General features: G+C 43.8%; 5 protein-coding genes across 5 annotated transcripts; 2 read left to right on the top strand and 3 right to left on the bottom strand.

The window, feature by feature from the left end:
- Positions 1-389: 389 nt before the first annotated feature.
- On the bottom strand, positions 390-1,823 carry GCG54_00014682 (uncharacterized protein; the record flags this gene model as incomplete). Its single annotated transcript, XM_045414505.1, has 1 exon — positions 390-1,823. One exon carries the CDS (start codon positions 1,821-1,823, stop codon positions 390-392), a length of 1,434 nt encoding a protein of 477 aa, XP_045260627.1.
- A 1,356-nt stretch (positions 1,824-3,179) lies between these two features.
- GCG54_00014683 (UNC93-like protein) lies at positions 3,180-4,755 on the bottom strand (the record flags this gene model as incomplete). Its single annotated transcript, XM_045414506.1, has 2 exons — positions 3,180-3,424; positions 3,477-4,755. The coding sequence occupies 2 exons, from the start codon at positions 4,753-4,755 to the stop codon at positions 3,180-3,182; spliced, it is 1,524 nt and encodes a 507-aa protein (XP_045260628.1).
- Positions 4,756-10,928: 6,173 nt separating this feature from the next.
- On the top strand, positions 10,929-11,416 carry GCG54_00014684 (uncharacterized protein; the record flags this gene model as incomplete). Its single annotated transcript, XM_045414507.1, has 2 exons — positions 10,929-11,178; positions 11,322-11,416. 2 exons carry the CDS (start codon positions 10,929-10,931, stop codon positions 11,414-11,416), a joined length of 345 nt encoding a protein of 114 aa, XP_045260629.1.
- Positions 11,417-12,113: 697 nt separating this feature from the next.
- On the top strand, positions 12,114-13,201 carry GCG54_00014685 (putative uncharacterized oxidoreductase; the record flags this gene model as incomplete). The annotated part of the gene is made up of 2 exons (XM_045414508.1): positions 12,114-12,700; positions 12,757-13,201. The coding sequence occupies 2 exons, from the start codon at positions 12,114-12,116 to the stop codon at positions 13,199-13,201; spliced, it is 1,032 nt and encodes a 343-aa protein (XP_045260630.1).
- Positions 13,202-13,499: 298 nt separating this feature from the next.
- GCG54_00014686 (uncharacterized protein) lies at positions 13,500-14,294 on the bottom strand (the record flags this gene model as incomplete). The annotated part of the gene is made up of 2 exons (XM_045414509.1): positions 13,500-14,111; positions 14,163-14,294. The coding sequence occupies 2 exons, from the start codon at positions 14,292-14,294 to the stop codon at positions 13,500-13,502; spliced, it is 744 nt and encodes a 247-aa protein (XP_045260631.1).
- Between the last annotated feature and the right edge of the window lie 5,559 nt (positions 14,295-19,853).

The raw sequence follows: 19,853 nt of genomic DNA on the forward strand, positions 1-19,853 counted from the left end.
CTGCGTTGCTCCCCGAGGTATGCCCTCCCGAGCCATCTCGGAGTCAGTCTATACCATAGACTACATCAGGTTGGGCTTTCCACGCCAGAGTACAAGCCATCAAGTGACCACGATGCATTCTCGCTAATTCTCCTCGTCATTATTGTCGTCATCCTTGTTCTCGTTGTCCTACATCATTGCCGTCCTTTGTAATCCTTTGTTGTTATCCTGCTTTGTTGTAGTCTCTGTTCTCCGCCGTTGCCATCGTCGTTGTCGTCGTCGGTAGGCTAGTCGTCCATGTCATCGTCCACTCTGTCACCCATGCCCACTAGCATCTGTCAAGCCCGGAAGCAAACCCTTTTTGTCGTCATCATTGCTCCGCTTTGGTGGTAGAGTTTTGCCCGTGCATTCTACCATAGCACAGGACGGCCATTGCCGACGACAACTTGGTGCTTCAGCTGGTAAAACATTTTGATTACTTTCTTGCCAGCGCCGGTGGTACGGCTCAACGACAGAGTGAAGTTGATGGAATAGTCCCCACGCTGAACTCCATGCGAAAACCGGCGGAAATCCTCGACGAGGTGCTTCGTGTGGCCGTCCAAGTGAAGCTTCTTGAGGGAGGTTGGAAGCTTCAGGAAGACGTTGTCAACATCAGAGGGCCGTTTCTCACACTTCGTGGGAGGGTCTTCAGTAGGAGCACTCTGCTTCTGACCAGATTCGTCGACTGCACTTAATAGCGCGGCGGTGATCCAAAGCTTCTCTAGGGCGACGAAGTCTGTGAGGTCGGCGATGACGTACTCGTTGTCTTTGTCCTCGGCCAAAGGACGTCTCTTGAAGCCCAGAGTGTGCAGAGTACGGGCATGTTTCTTCAACGCGTCAATCGTGTCTGCGATACTGATCGGTTCCACGTTGCCGACGAGAATGAATCTTTTCAGTGTCGTAAGCCTCTGGATAAGTCGACACAGCTCTGGGGTCTTGATAGGCGATAGGTTGAGAGTCAGTGAGGTTATCTTGGACTCAGTCATCTGCGTGGCTTGGAACTCGCACATCTGTCCGTATACCTCGCAAGACGGCTGCATGCCGAACATGGAACGGAAACCTCTGTCGCGATTGTCGTCTCGATGCTTGAAGGAGGTGACGCTGATAGCGAGGGTTTTGAGTCGTAGAATGGCCGCGTGGGAAAGCCCGATGCAACGTGCTTTTGCCCAGATGTGAATCATCCAGTGGTAGGCGTGCAGGCTGATCACGAGAGTGAGATCTTGTACTTTAGGCAAGAGGAGAATGAGAAGCAGCGTTACGTAGCCCAAGATGCGGTCGCAACGTAGGTACACGGTGTGCTTGACGACGTCTTTGAGAGTGATAAATTTTCGATCGTCTCCGAACAGATCGAGAATCAACTTGGTTGTGTCGATGCCCACGGCGGCGGCGGCGTTCTCCAGAGCTCTTACCTGTATAGGTGAAAGTCTATAGGGCATCTCCACCGTCCGCTCATCTTCCACGGTGTAAAAGAACAGATGGAGGCTGCGGGTGCGGACTCGTCCTCCCGGGTTATTTAGGAGCCCGCCGATCATGGTTATCAGATCCCAGACGGCGTCTTCTTTGAAATCTCGGTTTGAAACAATCGTGGTGAAGAGTAGGGTGTCCCGGAGGTTGTTGTACTTCTTGCAAGTGCGGCAAAAGCTTTTCAACGACTTCAGGTTGCGGCGGTCGCGGAGGACCTCCTGATACTGATCGACTTTGCCGGACTCTTTTCCGTCGAGGATGTCCTTGCCGTGGAGATGGGGTCGCACAAAAGAGCAGATTTCGAGAATAATCTCCTGTGGCAGGTCTGATAGTTGTGCCATGTTTTGTTATTGCTGTCGCTCTTGATGTCGTTGTCGTCCTCGTCGCACGTCGTTCTTGCACGTCGTCTTCGTTCGTCGTGGTCGTTAATTGCTATGGCTTCAAGTCGCCCGCGATCGAAGTAAAAGATCAATTCGGTCCAAAAATGATGTAGACGCGCGCAGGTGTTGAAAGTGGTCGCGTAGAATTTGTGTGAGGTAAGGTAGACGAAGGAGAAAAATAACCGTTCACTGCTGCTGTTTGTTATGTGGGGTAGCAAATGCGCAGGAGGTTGACGGGGATCCGGGCAGGTGCAGCTGCCTAAGGTAGTACCTTCTCCAAGCATGAATCTCAAGAAGAGGGAAGGGCTGTGGGTAGTGCCTGCTTCACGTTCCTTCCTTCTTTGTTGGAACACCTGGCGGGCCTGTTAATGCCTGCCTATCCGAACAATGAACAAAACACAAAGTTTTAAGAGCGATATCATTATAATTGTTTGTAGCCACCTGCCTTTGCTCACAGAGATGCCAATTATAGAAATTTGAGACAGGCCAGGTTCCTTCGCATTTGATATTTAACCAACGTATGAACGTGATCAGGGCTCAGTGATGACTTTAGAGACAACACACCGTGAGCTTATGGCCGCCCGGCCCCATACTTTGATGAGATTGTCTAATCTTCATGTGCTAGAGCAACTATCATTCCTATGGGCTCATGTGTACTCTGCAGCTCTTGCTGTTGTTATTGTCATGGTGATCGCTGTCGTCATTGCCTCCACCGTCATTTATCGTCGTCGTTTATGGGCGTCTTTTATCGTTATCACTTTTGTTAACTCTACCCTTTTACCATTGCCCCTGGTTAGAGTCACTCAGTATAAAGAAAGTATAGTGGCTCTGGCGGAGGCAAGAACTAGGCAGTCTCTGTTTGATCTCTGCTACGGTTACTGAGGATAACCCCTACGGATTGTAGACGACTTGTCCATGGCCAGGATGATATGCAGTTCACTTCTAATGCTGTTTCGAAGGGACGTTTCCCCATGTCACCGCGGCCTGGATGTCATAATATAGCATCCATTGGAACAGACTTTTGTAAGACTCGAAGACAGATGTCAGGCAAGGCTAAAGTTAGGCTTTCGCGTTGAACATGGTTCTCAAATGTATCTTGTGGCAAGATAGCTGATCACACAGAAGTCAAGAAGACCAGGCAAAATCATATCAACTGTGTATTATTTAATAAATACGACCACATAGTGGCGAGGTATCCTCATCTCTCATCAACACATCATCTCCAAAGCACCCCGGGATATCATTTCCAGCACCCATGACAAACACATCCAAACACCAATTACATCCCCGTTACACGTCATATATCAGATCAAAAAATTAGGCAACCTCCTTCTCGGGCTTGGGCTCGATCGTGCCTGGCGCAACGACGTCCTCGACGGTCTCGTCGGTGAACTTGAGATCGTCCTCGAGCGCGACAGTGTCCTTGATCTTCCAGAAGATGATGGGGGCTCCGATGATGAGGGCGGCGGCGAGGCAGCCCCAGGTGGCGCCGAACATGGTGTCGTACGGCTCCTTGTTGGAGTCCAGGGCCCAGAAGATGGCGGCGCCGGCAGATTGGATTCCTAGGAATCTGTTAGTCTGGCGTGTCAACGATGTGGAGTAGATTGGACTTACCCTTGTAGAATCCAGCCAAGTTGGCGGCCTTGCGCGAAGAGTTGGACAAAGCACCCATGTACCAGTAAATGCAAGTCTGCCAGACGGCGTCGAAGAAGCCGTAGAAGATGTAGAGGAACATGGGGCCAAGGTACGTGGAGCCGCCGTCGGTCCAGTCAATCTTGACGAAGTCCTCCGCACCGGCAGCCTCACGAGTGGGCTGCTTCTTCTGCCAAGCCCAGCCGCCACCCCAGATAACCATGGTGAGCACAGTAAGAGCGATGTAAGATCCCTTGGCGCGGACGCTGCGGCGGACAGAGTGCATATCGAGGGCGTAGCCGAAGATGAGAGCGCCAAAGATCTGGAAGAGCCAGTAGAGCAGGTTGTTGAGGGCGCGGGTGCGAACGTTGAACTGGCCCGCGTTCATATTGTTGGTCTGGTAGGTGTAGAAGATGTTGGATGTGAAGAAGAGGGGGAACAGCAGCAGGATCCAGGGCTCGTTGTAGAGCGTCTCCCAGAGACCCTTGAACTCGGACTGCCAGGTGGGGTTCTTCATCATGATGACCTTGGAGCCATCCTCGCGGTAGACCTTGGGGACGTCGCACATGAACAGGGCAATGACGGCGCCGAGGAACATGAGGACGATGAAGGCGGCGTAGGTGCCGTCGGAAACGGGGCCGGAGATGGTGTGGATGTTTTGCGCGAGGGGGATCAGAGAGCCAATGACGGCACCGAGGTTGAAGATCATCCAGAACCATGAAATGTAGCGGCCCTTCTCCTTCTCGGTGGGGTAGGACATCATGATGGCGCCCTGTCCGGTCCACAGAAGACCGGCACAGACACCGAGGAAGGCGCCGGAGAAGATGACGAAGCCGCGGTTCTGGGTGTGGGAGTAGCACAGGAAGGACGCAGCATAGATGCAGTATCCCAAGCCTCCGAGGGCAAGAGTGAGACGCAAACCGAGACGGTTGGCGACGGTACCGGCGAAGAAAGCGACGACGGCGAAGGTGGAGTTGAGAGCGGTGTTGGCGTCGGTCTGGGCCTTCGTGTCGACTTGACCACCGCCGCCGAGACCGGTCAGAGCGTTAAACATGCCGGGGCACAGGAAGCAGATGAAAGACACCATGAAGAGCTGGATGCGCGGGGAAGCGTACCACAGCTCGTGGCCACGGACGCGGAAGCCCTTGTACATCCAGCCGGCCGGGCGCGGGGCGGGGCCGTCGACATCGGGGGTGGCGGAGTGCACTGTGTCGCCCGGAGTGGTGGCGGACTCGGGTTGGAGTTTCTCTTCTGTAGACATGGTTGCGGTTTGGTGATGTCTGAGGATGGATGAGTGAGATGAGGTCAATCGAAGCGAAGTGAGGTTCGTTCGACAAGCGCGTCGCGCCTCGGCAGTTGAAATGCAATCGGCAGTGGTGTGAGCCGGGGCGCTTGATGTGACTGAGAATTGTCGGAGGTTGCAAACTCAATCGTGACCGGACGATGACGGCTCGGCTGGGCGCAGGGCGCAGATTAGGCGCGCAATTGGGGGTGAGAAGGGGAAGGGAGGAGAATGAGACCACGAGGTTGAAAGAAGGGGTCCGGGGACGGATGCGGTGCTTCTTTATGGGACGGTTTATCGGGCTGCAGGTTGCAGTTGCACTGGGCGATGATCGTGAGTGGAGTCGGTGGTCTGGAGGAAGAGCCGGGGTGGTTTGATGGGAGTGTGGGTGTTTGGTGGTGGTTTTGGTGCGTGGCGTGTGGTAGGGTAGCGAGGGGCAGGGAAGTGAAGGGATGGGATGGGCATGGGTAAGGGAGGTGAGGAAGAGGAGGAGGAGAATGAGACCGGGGGATGGTGGTGGTGGTGGTGGTGATTGGAGATTTGGGGAAAGGGATGCTTTGGGGGACGTTTGTTCGGGATGCAAAGACGTTAGTCTCAGCTGGGAAACAGATCACCAGAGGCCGCACGGGTCCTGCTTCCTTCTGATTCACAAAATCCGATACGATATTCACTTTGCCGGCGCAAAAGGCAGCGGGAAGGCAAGAAGGGCATCGAAAGGCAGGAAGGCACGACTACGGAAGCTACGACTGGCCGAGGAAAGATGTGCAGAGCTAGCCGTGGAGGATGAGGAAGGCAGCGCCGACCGAATGGACGGTCAGAACTGGGCCGGAGCTACCCCGGTCTGTAGGTATCTATCTGTGAGGCAAGGTAAGGCAAGGTAGCAGCGAGAAGGAGCTGCCTGCGGTAGTCGCTGCTGCGCGTGTGCCCGTCTGACGTGTGGTGGGAACGAATTGCCCACAGGAAAGAACGAAAAGGCACAGCAACTGCTGTTCATCGTGCTGAAGGATTCTCGACATTCGCGTCTCCAAACAAGCCCCAGTAGCACAACCAGAAGCCAGAAAAGGTGTGGTAGAGTCCATGTCTTGGACCTAGTGCCTATCAGCTGGAAGGGAAGGCTGGGCGACTCAGGCGGGAGGCAATCTGGGCTGAGATCAAGCTGGTGAAGGATGGTGGTAGGCGTCTGGAGATGCGGATTAGGTATGTGGCAGGCTACGGCTACGGTTACAGCGAAGGCGAGGGCACATGCACCAACGAGACGAAACGAAACGGACTAGAACACCCATCACCATCAGCACCAACTCCAATAGAGATGGAATTGCACACTAGCACCAGTCATCCTGTGTCCGTCTCCCCCACCTTTTAGAGCCTGGGCGGACACCGACTCGGCCACTTGAAAGGTGACAATGGCAATCTTTGCAGACGAACAATGGCTCAGCAAGTCGAGTGTTGGGTCGTGATGGTGGCCCGCGCAGAGTGAAAAGGTACAAAAAAAAAAAGCACATGGGTGGTGTGGTGGTGCTAGGCAACGGGGGAGCAGCCGATGGGCGGGAGGAGCCCAGGCCAGTTCCAGGGTTCATCAGCAAGCACAGCATCCTTGAGGCTCCTCACCTCTGTTCCTGGGGTGTGTGTTCCACTGATATGGATGGAGACCCGGGACGTCGCCGTTTGATAAGAAAGGACGGTTCCCGGTCATGTTCGGCCGGAGATATGGTCGAATCCTGTCGCATCGTCTGATAATCCGGTAGATAAACTCGGTTATGACGAAAGGCTTGATTGACTTGGTCTTTGGCATCAAAAGCCAGGCAGGCAGGCAGGCAAATCATCACCTCATCTCGCCTCGGCAGACACACGAAAAAACGACGCCAGGCATGAAAGATCCGGTTGCCGCAGCCCGTCAGCCAATTTTAGACACAAACTTCAACGGTCCCGGACGGCACGCCGCGGCGATCCCAAGCCATGGCGATGGGGGGCGGGCGGCTTCTGTTTGCGGCAACGCCAGCGGCAGCCTGCGTGAGTGACTCGCCCGGGAAGTCATCGCACCACATTTGCAGATGCAGCCGGCCTTGATCAACTCGAGAGCTGCCAGGTATCGCGTACAAACTTTTAATCTTAATTCGAGTGCGTTTTTTTGCCGCCTTTGCGTGAAACGTGAGGATTGCTGGCGACCACTGGGCTGTTGGTTTGTGGTCGTGTGCTGTGGCTCGGGAGTCGGCGAGAATGAGATTGGGGGACGACCTCGAAAACAGTGAAAACCCAGGGCCCCAAAGCCCCACTTTACCCCAATCGATAACAGCACCAGAACAAAGGGCCGAGATCACGAGGTGGCGGCGCGACCTCCTTATTTCCTCAGGCTTCAGCTGGTCATTGGCCCCTGCGACTCGTGCCTCGGCCGATTGGGGAAGGAGCACGAACCGCACCACCACGGGAGACTCAGAGTGGCTTCAACTTTGTGGACATGGAAAACCTGAAGGAGGATCGCGCTGTGCCATGCCAATGCCGAACGATACATCTACCTACTACCGCATTGCAGATGCCACCGCCATCACCTGCATCCCGTTAAATGCTGACACGAGATCTGGGATAGAAGGACACTATGCCATTGGCCCTACGCGGTGGACTGATTGTGCGGCGTAGACGACGGGCGAGACACAACACAACGTGCGGCTGACTCTTCTTCTGTCTGCGACAGTGGCGCAACCAACTGCTAGGCAAATACGAAGCGCCCTCCTGATGGAAAGTCGGATTCCAGTGAGGTGTAAGACGCCTGATTCAGCTGGGGCTTTCGATGCTCCAGACATGCCAATTGTAACGCCGTGTCGTGCCTTCTCCTTCTCTTCCTTCGCTCCTCCTGTCACTATCCGTCTGATTTGACAAGAGGCAAGTGCGAGAGTGGCTGCATGCCTGCCACCAGTTCAGCGCGTGCTCCGCTCCTCCCCGTGCGGAGAAATAAAAGTGGCACACCCCAAAAAGCCAAGATAGAGACAAGCGTTCAGCCAATGGGCGCTAGCTGACGGCGTGGCCCGTGCTGGCATGTAACGTTTCTCTCGATTCCAGACGAGCAGGAAGGAGCGTCGCAACTACTCTTTACCTTCCCTACTATCTCTTCAACCTGCAGCACGAGACCCTTTATCAAAGTTGAGTTAGGTTATCACAAGTGAAGAATCAAGGTGCGACGGCGACTCGAAGCTCTTCCGCAGCGGGAGGCCAGTTGCATTGTCCACCTCCGACGTCGTGGGCTCGTTACACTGATAAGGCCCTGCTGCAGTGCGTCCCTGTCTTCTTCACTTCTTGACAGCTACTGGCAGGTCGCACCGGGTCAAGGTACACTGCTCCGGGCTGTCTGTCAAAAAGAGTAGCCAACCATGCCGGCCTCCGCGGCCCGGCATCAAGCTCCGCAACGCTCGGGCGCCGTCTGACTGCTTCACGATCCGGTCATGCGCATCTCATTATCGGCCCTTCCGAACCATGAAGCCATCACTTTACAGGAACACGTTTCCTCTATCTCTCAAGACTGGCAGCAATATCTTGATACCGTTGTTGCACCCTCCAAAACCCAGCGTATCTCAACCGTAACATGCCTTACCCCACACTTCAACGCCCAATGGCAGCGACCATCAAAGGTTACATGTCCCTAATCGGCCCCCCATCAAGTGTCCCCCAGATCAAACAGGTGGGGTCCATCTAGCGTGAAATCATCCTTTACCTTGCTTTTCAAATGGTTCCCGGTCCGCGGCACTGGGTCTTGTGTCCAAAGATTGACATATCGGCCGAGATGTATCGTGTCTCCTTCTGTGGTGGTCACAACGTACAGTAGCATTGGCTAAATATCGCCTCACCTGAGGCAAGAAGCCTCGAGGCAGGGCGAGCAATGTTGCACGTGCTTAGCAGAGGGTTTCTGGGTGTTGCTCGGTCAGGGCCAAGGTCCGATCCGGCCCACCGTCCTCGGCGCCGGACTGGTCCCGACGATTCCACGTCTGGACCGCTTCCCACCTATTGCTGGGCCAAACCGGGCCTCCCAGATCAGCTGCTGCCGGTCTCATGTTGTTCGTGTGCCGGTCATGGGGTCATTCGGCCCGGCATGGCCAGGGTCCACCCAATTCCGAGGATTTCCATCGCCGACAACGTCATTGTCGGTGGAGTGGTCAAGCTGCAGGGCTTCGGACGGGTTGGATCTCTCTTTTTGCGTTCAAGGGCGCTCTGACTTGCTTAAAGGCTTGTGGAGTCTGACATTAAGATCTTGTCAAGGAGACACCACCTGATAACTGAACGCTGATAGGACACCCAATGTCTACAGCTTAGTTATCCATACTATGCGCTGTCAAGTACACCTCCTTTGGTTTCTGGTATCTCTGTCGTCGTCTTTTCTTTAAATTGCGTCCTCAAGCCACTGTCTCTAAACTCACGTGGAAGTACACCTGGATACACATAGACGTAAAACAAGTAGGTCTGGGAACAAGAACCCCTATCTCGCAGGGTTTCTCTTTCACGAAGATTGTGAAAGTAGGTATGCTCAGGCTCCCTGCTACTTTTGACGTACGGATTCAACGACCAGGCTTCCTTCGATTCCCTCTTAATTTCGCATTCCCGAGATCATTGTTTTGTGAAGCCGCAACGATACGAGCCATGACAATTCTCCTGTCGCCCCATACACCGGAAATAAGAAATGAGCTCCTGTAGTCAGAGCCCGAGCGCTGAGTCGGCGTGAAGGTTGCGTTGGCAGTGTAACAAAACTTTATCTGGGCAGCCCGACTCAACGCTCACTTCAAGGATGTTCGACTGCCTGAGCTCGGTGCCGACCTAGTTCTCTTATGCTGAATAATATATGCAACACTCCGGCAATGGGACACAGAATCGCACTACGCGCAAGAATTGATTGAAATTGTTTGCGGGAATGTTGGGAACTGTGAAGCATACTCATCGGGGAGGTAGTATGCTGATGATGGAGCTCCTGGACATCGATGTGCGGCCCCTGAAGTGTAAAATATTTTGATGGCAGCGGAGAATAACGTTGTTGTGAGATTTCTGATTGAACGTTTGTTCTCATAGCTGCAGCGTCACAATAACACCAGTTGGATTCCAGTATCAAATATTGCCCTGCAGATAGGCCACTGGCTCTAGTCCATGGTGACCAGACACAACATAGGTCTCTCCCCCCTTACTGATCGTGTATGCGACCTCGAAGAGTAGTTCCTCGCCAAAATTCAGTCCCACCGGAACCTACTACCACCGTGTAATATCCATCAGAAGTTGTTTGGGCCATTTTCGCGCTTCTATCTAGTTTCGAAGCTATTAGCTTTTACCTCGACTTGAAGGATGCGTTCATATCAGCCAATCACTGCACAATCTTAACGTACGTTGAGACGCTCACGTTGACCTTGATGCGATGAGGTCGACATTGTCACAACAAGAAAGGTTGTGTAGAATTAATCAAGCTAAGCTCGGAAATTGACGTTCGAAACGGGAACTGGAAAGCCGAGGGCACGCTCATCTAGACGACCTTTTCTTAAAATTCGTCCAAGATGAGCTAGCGTCCCCCATCCATGCGGCAGGAATAATGTTGCCAGAAAGCTTGATTGACTAATGTGAATACCTACAGTTTGAGCCTCTTCCGTGATGAAGTTACAACTCTCGCGGCTGATTCGGTGTACGCCTTCACAGCAACTCATCCATGTCAATGTTAGGCCGCTGCGCATTTTGAGACAGCTACGTCGTCTGTGCTTCAATGAATTCAGTTGTCAACTGCTCTTATCATTTGCAGTTGCTGAATTTGCTTATGTAGGACATGAGTGATCTAACGTACCGGTAGACTATCCCCAACACATGGTAATAAATTCCCCTTATGCTCGGGCCACTGATATCTATTGTAAGTTTAAAAAGAATTCACGGGCCCAAATGCAGAGGGTCAAACGCGGCGAGAAGTCGCCGAGTCGCGACCACGAGTCGAAAAATTTGGGTTTCTCCTAAATTGCAAGGCGAACGATGACCCATTGCCAAGGCCTTCTCCATCACCGAGCCCTCTGTCATGTATCACGTACACCTAGTAATCAGCATAACTATTTAAACAGCAGCATGTTGCCCAGCTGCTCAACGGCATCACTAGTTCATCCATAGTCCTTCGTTTTCAACTTCTACAAGATCGCTCTGTCAACACAATGAAATTCTCCATCTCTGTCTTTACAGTCATGTCTCTCATGAGTGCCGCTCTGGCGGACGACTTCAACCTTGTGTGTTGGGGCACTAGTGTTCCTGACAATATCAAGAGGGGAGACCTCGAGTGGGCTATCAAGAATCGCGTCACTGAACTCGGCGTGCCTGGAGGGTCCACCTTCCCGTATAAGTTTTACACTTGTACCGATCTTGAGAATAAGTCTCATGAGATTGCGGTCATCGTCACACCCACTAGTAAGTGTTACCGTTCGCTGCTGAGGCGACAGTCATCCGCACTAGTTACAACATAATGTTGCGCCAACATTTCCCCCAATTTCCCTCAATTTCCATGCGTTGCGATCGTTTGCGTGGAATATTTCGCTAATGGTCGTATTCAGTCATAAGAAAGGGGTTCATCAAGCTGGCAAATGGGAATATTGAATGCAACGCTCTCGGGCCTAGGGATTGGATCTGCCCTCGACACGCGTGGTAAAACGTGGAAATATTTGTACCATCGCATCGATGCTTACGTATGACTATCTTTCATATGGCAGGGACAATGCTTTTCCTGTGTGCTCGCAACCACTGCCACTGCCGCCGCGTGTGATCACTATAATATTTATGTTATTGTCATTCGTAGGAAGACTTAAACTCGTTGAGAATGCACGATATCTAGTTGGCAAATACAGGAGCGATGACCGTTTCCTTCCACACCGCTTAAAAGGGTCAGGCCGGATACGCTCGTTAGACAGCCATCGCCAGATTTCTCGCTGGGAACCCGCCCAAATCATGATGTTAGCGGACAATTGGCATGCTTTTCATTCTTTTTCGTCTACGCCACTCTTTCGCTCTTGTGATATCCGTGGTTGCTCCGTACTGGGGCAATGAAGGTCCGACAAAGCCACACCGCGAGGTAGTCTTTGCTCATAGCATACGTCTACCAAACCAACCAAATCACATGGTCCAGGCCCGCGCTGAAAAGAAGCCTTTCTATCTGAAATCTTACTGTGAAGGAATCATAATGTGGATACAGAGAGTTTGTAATACGCGACTGTGGTCCCGTAAGCAGAGTCCGAACTCACGTCAGCTTCAAGGCCAGCGCACCCATCTACTTAAAGTGTCGACCAGCAAGCTTTATGAAGAAAGTTCACAACGCTTCTCTTCTCCCCATGTTTTTAATCTAGAAGAACATGTCGAGCAAAGGTATCGTTCTTGTCACCGGTATTAATGGCTATATTGCCGGTCGAACCGTCGAGGCTCTGCTCAAAGCGGGGTACCACATTCGTGGCACGGTTCGATCGACAGCTTCAGCCCAAGCGACTGTCAAAGCATTGGCCGAGTATGAGCAAAGAGTGGAGATTGTTGAGGTCGCAGACACATCCGTTCCCGGCGCTTTTGACGAGGTCGCCGAAGGTGTTGAGGGCATTGCCCATCTGGCCCAGCCTGTCACCGACAACTTTGGAAGCGATCCGCAACGTGTTATTAGCCAGATCAGAGACGCCACGACGGGGCTTCTGGAGTCGGCTGCCAAGGTTGGGTCCGTCAAGACTGTAGTCCTGATGTCTTCGGCCGTCGCTGTGTTCTACCCAAAAGATCATCCGTACGTCTACACCGAAAAGGACTGGAGTGACTCTTGGGTGGAGATCGTGAAACAGATGGGCTCCGAGTCGCCTCCGGGGCTACCATATTTGGCAAGCAAGGTAGTGAGCGAGAGGGCCTTTTGGAAGTTCCGGGATGAGAAGAAGCCATCGTTTACCATGACTGCCATCAACCCTTTGTAAGTGCTCAGAGGCATCATCATGCAGCTGTGACCGTCTGCTAACAGGTTCAAAGTTTCGTAAGCGGCCCGCCCCTCACCACGCCGAAGTCCCCGAGCAACATCTCAAGCTCGTGCATGTTCATCTGGAGATACTTGAACGGTGAAGAACTTGTGGGACCCATGACTGATTGGGACTACTGGGTTGATGTCCGCGACGTGGCGAAGCTGGTTACCTGGGCCTTCGGCCATGGTGGCGAGGCGGACGGCGAGAGATACATCTCAAAGACGGCATGGGCACCACCTCAAGCGACGGCCGACATCCTCAGGCCAACGTACCCTACTCTTTCCATTAAGCAGGGTCGTCCCGGCGAGGGTTATTTGCCAGACTGGAAGACGCCGCGGGAGACGGACGTTGATGGATCCAAGGCGCTGAGAGCAGTTGGTGGGGATTACGTTCCATATGACCAGTCCGTGTTGGATACGGCAAAAGCATTTGAGCCGTTAATGAGAAACTTTTGAAATTCTCCACGAAGGTTTCGTTGAGTTCGATCATTATTATCAAGGCTGCTTTATTCAATGAAAGACGCATGGTACATCAATAGCGTGGTTGATACCTATCAAGCCCACATAAACGGTCTAGATCTTGATTCCAGGATCGTTATTCAGACTAGTCTCTAATAAGATGAAAAGCCTCTGTTGAATCATAGAACCGTGCCCAGGCAGCAAGGCCTACCTAGGTCTGTGCATTGAACGGACATCCGATGACGCAGCCGCGGATAATATAAGTCTGAGTTTACAAACTCTGATCGCAGAGCTTTCACTTTGTCGTCTGTTCCCTTTCTCTTTCTCTGCGCATAACAGCCATAATGACCTGATCTTGCGCCCAGGCAGGCAAGATGTTGGAGCCGAGTTGTTGCAGTGCGTGGGCCCAGTACCCAACGACTATCCCATTGCCACGGCCGGATCGTGCCAAAGCTGCTCGGGCCATAGTCTGAGAGTCCGGTGTAAACAACGACGGGGGCTCTTTGCAATGTGAAACATCCGTTACCCTGCCTATTCTGACGCCTAACATTTCGACCTGTTTGTCGCCATCATCCAGTCTCGACTCGAGGCCCACTGCACGTGTCATGTTCATGAGGAATTGCTTGCTGGCGCTATAAGACGCCAGCAGAGGGAATCCTTGGTCTGCCATGGAGCTGACATTCATCACCAGGGCTGGCGCGTTCTGGCGGAGGATGGGTAGAAGCACCCGTGTCAGATGAAGCGGAAAGAGTGCGTTTAAGCTGACGTTGCCCGTGATCCTGGTGACAGAGGACTCGCTAAGAGGCAAGCAAATCGGATTGAACGCACCACCCCCTGCATTATTGATGAGTACGGTGAGGTGCAAATCACTAAGATCTGCTTGAATGGCTTCGAAGTCCAGGGAAATATGTGATGAGTCCGCTGTTGTTCTTGTTTGTTCAGGCCCAATGCAGTTCATGCATGGCACAGTGCTGGCATCTGCTACTAGTAAACGGAAAGATCGTTCCGGATGTTTTGTTCGCAGTCGAGTTAAGGCGGCAGACAGCTTGATGCGATTACGCCCATGAAGTACCACGTTGAACCCTTGCATTGCCAGCTCTTGTGCGAAAGCGTGGCCTATGCCATCTGAAGCGCCCGTTACAAGCGCCCAAGGCGCATCGCCGTCCGAGGATGCATGCGCATAACGGCTCAATCTTGATGGAAGGGTGTATATGGTAATAATATTGATAACCTTAATGATGACAACGCCAATGGTGATAATACCAACAGCAGATATGATGTTTGGTATCCAATGCGCCATTTAGCTGCCGTCGGGACGGTGACACGTGACAATAAAGATAGACCAGTGATGCAAATGTAGGTCTTGCCGAAAGGTCTAAACACCGGTCGATGAGGACAAATAACCCGGAAACATTACTACCCGGGGGCGTTAGTCAGCCACGTCAAGCACTAAACTCCCCCTACTCACGTAGGGGGCGAAAATACTGGGTTTCTACTATAGAAACTAGTTTCCACTAAGGTTATCGTTAATAACTCGTTAGCCCTAGCCCTAAGATTATAGTATTATAGCTTATAATTAAGCTTTAAAAATCATAAAAATTCCTATTATAGTAGTCTTATTATATTAAGTATATTACTATATATATAAGCGTTTTTCGTTATTAGGGAAAATATATCTTTCTTTTTATATAGAACTATAACCCTAACCTTGTGTATATATACTATAAACTTTTAAAGAGATTTTTATACTATATAGAACTACTTTTATATTATTATATAGTATAGTAAATTAGATATATATAGTATTAATAATAGGTTTTCTCTAAGAATTTATTTTTTCTAAGAAATTCCTAAGAAAAATAAAATTCCTAGAAAACCTAAGAAATCTAATATAATAATACTATATTAAATTAGTATTAAGCTATATAAACTAGTATAATATATAATAATTCTAATAAAAAATCCTTTTAAATATCTACTTATTTAGAATTAGGGTTAGGGTTATAAATCCTTTATAATTAAGGTCTATATAAACTAATTCTATAAATATTTAAAGAACTATTATATATATAAATATTATGCTTATATAGGAATTTTTACGATTTTTTAAGNATATAAGAATAATAATAACGCTTAACTTACTTTAATATTCTATATAAAATAAACGAATAAGGTTTAAGGTATTAAACCTTATATAAAAATACTCTATTTATTATAACCTATAACTATAATATTGATTATATAATACATATAGTTATATAAGTACCTTATGTAATTAGCTAAACTATACGTAAGTACCTTATATAATTAGTAGTTTAGTAGGTTATATTTTAGATTATCTTTCCCCTCACTTTTCCCTACTAGAGGAAGTAACCTGCTAACTATATAAGTAATAATAACTAGAGTTATCATAATATATTAATTCCCTTATTATTATCTATATAATTAAATACTTATAAATACTTAGACTTATTACCTTTTATTATAATATAAACCTATCTATAACCTTATACTATATAGGCGTATATACCACGCCCCTAAATATACTTATACCTATACTAATAAGTTATAAGCCTAGTTTAGAGATAATCTCTATTCCTTCTACCTTTTTACCTCTCCCCTACTTACCTATAAAGCCTTACCTCTACTTAAAGGTTATATATACTAAAAATTAATCCTTTAAATACTTTTCTATCTATATTACTTATATAAAAGCTAATATATTAACTAGACTAGTAATTTAGTTCTATAAAATATACTTCTTATAAATCTATATAACTAATCCTATATAAATTAACTATACCTCTATTAATCTTTCTTTAAATAGATAGTCTCTTATTACTACTTTATTTAATTTATATCCCTTAGATTATTTCTTTAAACTATTCTTTAATCTACTTCTAATCTAGTTTAGACTTATACTTATAATATAATAGACTTCCTCTTAACTAATCTACTATATAGGATATATATCTCCTTAGTTAGATAGAAGTCTAGCTAAAGAAGATATTAATTAAAGAGAAGGAATAAAAACTACTCTTTTTATTAGTTAAACTCTAACTTTTTAGGTTTCTAACTATTATAACTTTATTATAAGAATTATTATACTATATATATAATAGTTTTTTAGTTATATAACCTTACTATTATTTAACTTTTATAAGACTTATAACTATATATTATATAGTAATAAAGTAATAATAACTAATTTTAAGGTTTAGTTCTCTAAGTTTATAAGTTCTAAGAACTATAAAGTATAAGCTATATATATAAAAGCTCTACTATATAGTAAAGATATTACTATAGACCTTATTAAGCCTATATCTAAAGATAATTTAGATAAAAACTATAAAACTTTAAGTTATATATAGTTATTTTATAATAATAGTCTACTTAAGGTTATAAAAGATAATAAAGATACTTATATAATTTAGAATTATCTAAAGTCCCTATATAAGCCTATAGGTTTTATAAATAAGTTTTTAACTTANCCTATATAAGCCTATAGGTTTTATAAATAAGTTTTTAACCTATAAAGAGTTCTTTAATACTTCTTTAGATAACTTTAAATTTATAGAAGATTATATAAATAAAATAAAAAAACTTATAGATANGAAGATTATATAAATAAAATAAAAGAATTTATAGATAACTTATTTTATAATAAACTTAAATTACTAAATTAAGTAGTTATTATTTATATACTTAATAGTTTAAATAAGACTTATAAGGTTTTTATAACCTCTATAACTTAGTCTTTTAGGACTAACCCTTCTATCTATAACTTAAACTCTTTATATATTAGTTTTATAGATAAGTATAAGAAAAAAAGAGGTAAAAAAGTAATTAATAATACTACTACTAAAGGTAATAAAAATAAAAAATAAAATAAAAACTAAGAAAATAATAAAAAGAAAGATAAAAATAAAATAAGTAAAAAACTTTAGAAAAAATAAAAAGGTTTATACTATAAAAATTATAAGAAAACAAATTATATTAAAGAAAACTATACTTTTCTATATCCTAAAAAAGTACTTAGTTAGTAGAAAAAGCCCTCTATTAGTACTACTAGTACTAAGGATAAAGAAAAAGAAGTAATTAATATAACTATTATAAATAATATTACCCCCTATATATCTATTAATAATCCTAAAAATCCTATAGATTTAATAGATTTATCTTCTAATAAAGAAGAAGAAGATATTCTCTTTAAGAATATAAGCTATACTACTCCTAATAATATAAATAATAATATTAATAATCCTTTTTTAAATTATTTAATTAACTAATCTTTTATTAAGGAAAAAGGAAAAGTAAGGAGTTATACTAATAAGAATAAAAAAATAGTTAATTTTTATATTAATATTATAGCTACTATTTATATAGTTAATAATTATAACTTTATAAAAAATCCTATAAAAGTAAATAAAATAATAAAATAGGGAGAAGTAAAGACTCTTACTTCTACTATAAAGGGTAATTTNTAAAGACTCTTACTTCTACTATAAAAGGTGATTTAATAATATATCCTAATAATAATAATAATATAATATTAAAAGATATTTATTATATACTTAAACTAAGCATTAATCTACTTAGTTAATTTAAGCTAGATTCTTTAGGTATTACTTCTATTATATAGAAATAACCTATTTTATATAATATTAATAAAGATTATATTATTACTATAGGGGTAAAACGAAATAATTTATATTTCTTCTAATTTCCTATTAATAATAATAATAACTATATATATAATACTATAAATAATAATAATATAAATAATAATAATAATAATAGCCTCTAACTATAGCATAAACGTCTAGGATATATATATATATAAAGCCTTTTAAAATTAAAGGATAATACTATTATAAATATAAATAATAATAATAATAATAATAAATTATAGCTCTATAAAGCCTATTATTAAGGTAAATTTATAACTAAGGCTAGTAAAAAATAAGTTTATAATAAAAATCTAGATTACTTAGATTATATAGTTTTAGATTTATATAGGCTTATAACGCTTACTACTTATAATAAATATAACCTTTTTATTATCTTTATAGATAAATATACCTATTTTATATAGGGAAAATTACTTAAAGATAAAGAGAAGTATACTATTAGTAAAGCTTTTCTTAAATTTTAATCTGAAGTTAATAATAATAATAATAATAAAAGAATAAAAGAAATATCTACTAATAGAGGTAGAGAATTTAATAATAAATACTTTAAAGCTATATATACTAAAAGTAGTATAATATATAATAAAAGACCTCCTTATATATATAAACCTAATAGACTTATAGAGTGTATTATATATACTATAATTAATAAAATAAGAACCTTACTATATAATTTAGGTTTACTATACTACTTATAGGGTGAAGTTTTCTATACTACTCTTTATATATATAATAGGACTCCTTATAGCTCTATTAAGTATAAAATGCTTTATAAAATAAAGAATAATATAAAACCTAATATTAATAATATAAAGGTATAAAGTAGTATATACTATTATAAAAATAAAGATCTACTTATTAAAAAACTAGATATATAAATATATTAAGGTTATATAATTAATTNTATAGATCTAATAGGTATAAGATCTAAGATATATAACTAAGAAGAGCTTTATAATCTTAAAATATTAAAATCCTAGAGAATATCTTTATTTCTTATTATAAAGAGCTTCCTATAAATATAAATACCTACTTTAAAGATATAAATAGTAGTATTATACCTAATAATAATAGATATAATACTACNTACCTATAATAGTCTACTAAGAGATATTTCTAGTTAATCTATCTCTTATAGTAATAATCCTACTATAAGTAGAGATATTACTATAACTAATAACGCTCTTAAGAATCTAAATAATAAGACTATTATTAATAGTAATAATAATATAAATATAAATAATAATAATACTATTAATAATAGTAATAATAATAAGATTAATATTAGTATAAGTAGTTCACATAATGATAGTATAAAAACTATTAGTATTAATAATAGAGAAATAAATAAAGAAAAATCTAAGTTACTTATAGAGATCCCCTCTCTATTAGAAGAAGCTAAAAAAGACTACTAATAGGTTAATAATATAGTTAATAATACTAAAAGTGCACTATTATTTACTATTTAGAACTACCCTACTCTTAGTATATATAAAATAAATAATAACGTTATAACTAATAATAATAGTATTATTAGAATTAATACTATTAATAAAGCTTCTTATATACTATTAGTTATTATATTAAATAAGCCTTCTACTNCTAATACTATTAATAAAACTTCTTATATACTATTAGTTATTATATTAAATAAGCCTTCTATTATAAGATAAACCTTAAATTCTCCTTATAAAGATAATTAGATTTAGGCTATATAACTAGAAGTAACTTAAATAGAAGATATAAAAACTTAGGAAATTATAAAAAAACTAGATAATATTTATCTATTAAGTAGTAGATAGGTATATACTATGAAATTAAAAAATAAAATAAATAATATATATAAATATAAAGTAAGATAGGTTACTTAAGGTTTTAATTAATATATTAGTATTAATTACTTAGAAACCTTTTCTACTACTTATAGACCTAAAAGCTATAGATTTATAGTAATATTT

Source organism: Colletotrichum gloeosporioides, assembly GCF_011800055.1.
Source record: "Colletotrichum gloeosporioides strain Lc1 chromosome Unknown consensus_66, whole genome shotgun sequence".
NCBI classification, from domain to species: domain Eukaryota; kingdom Fungi; phylum Ascomycota; class Sordariomycetes; order Glomerellales; family Glomerellaceae; genus Colletotrichum; species Colletotrichum gloeosporioides.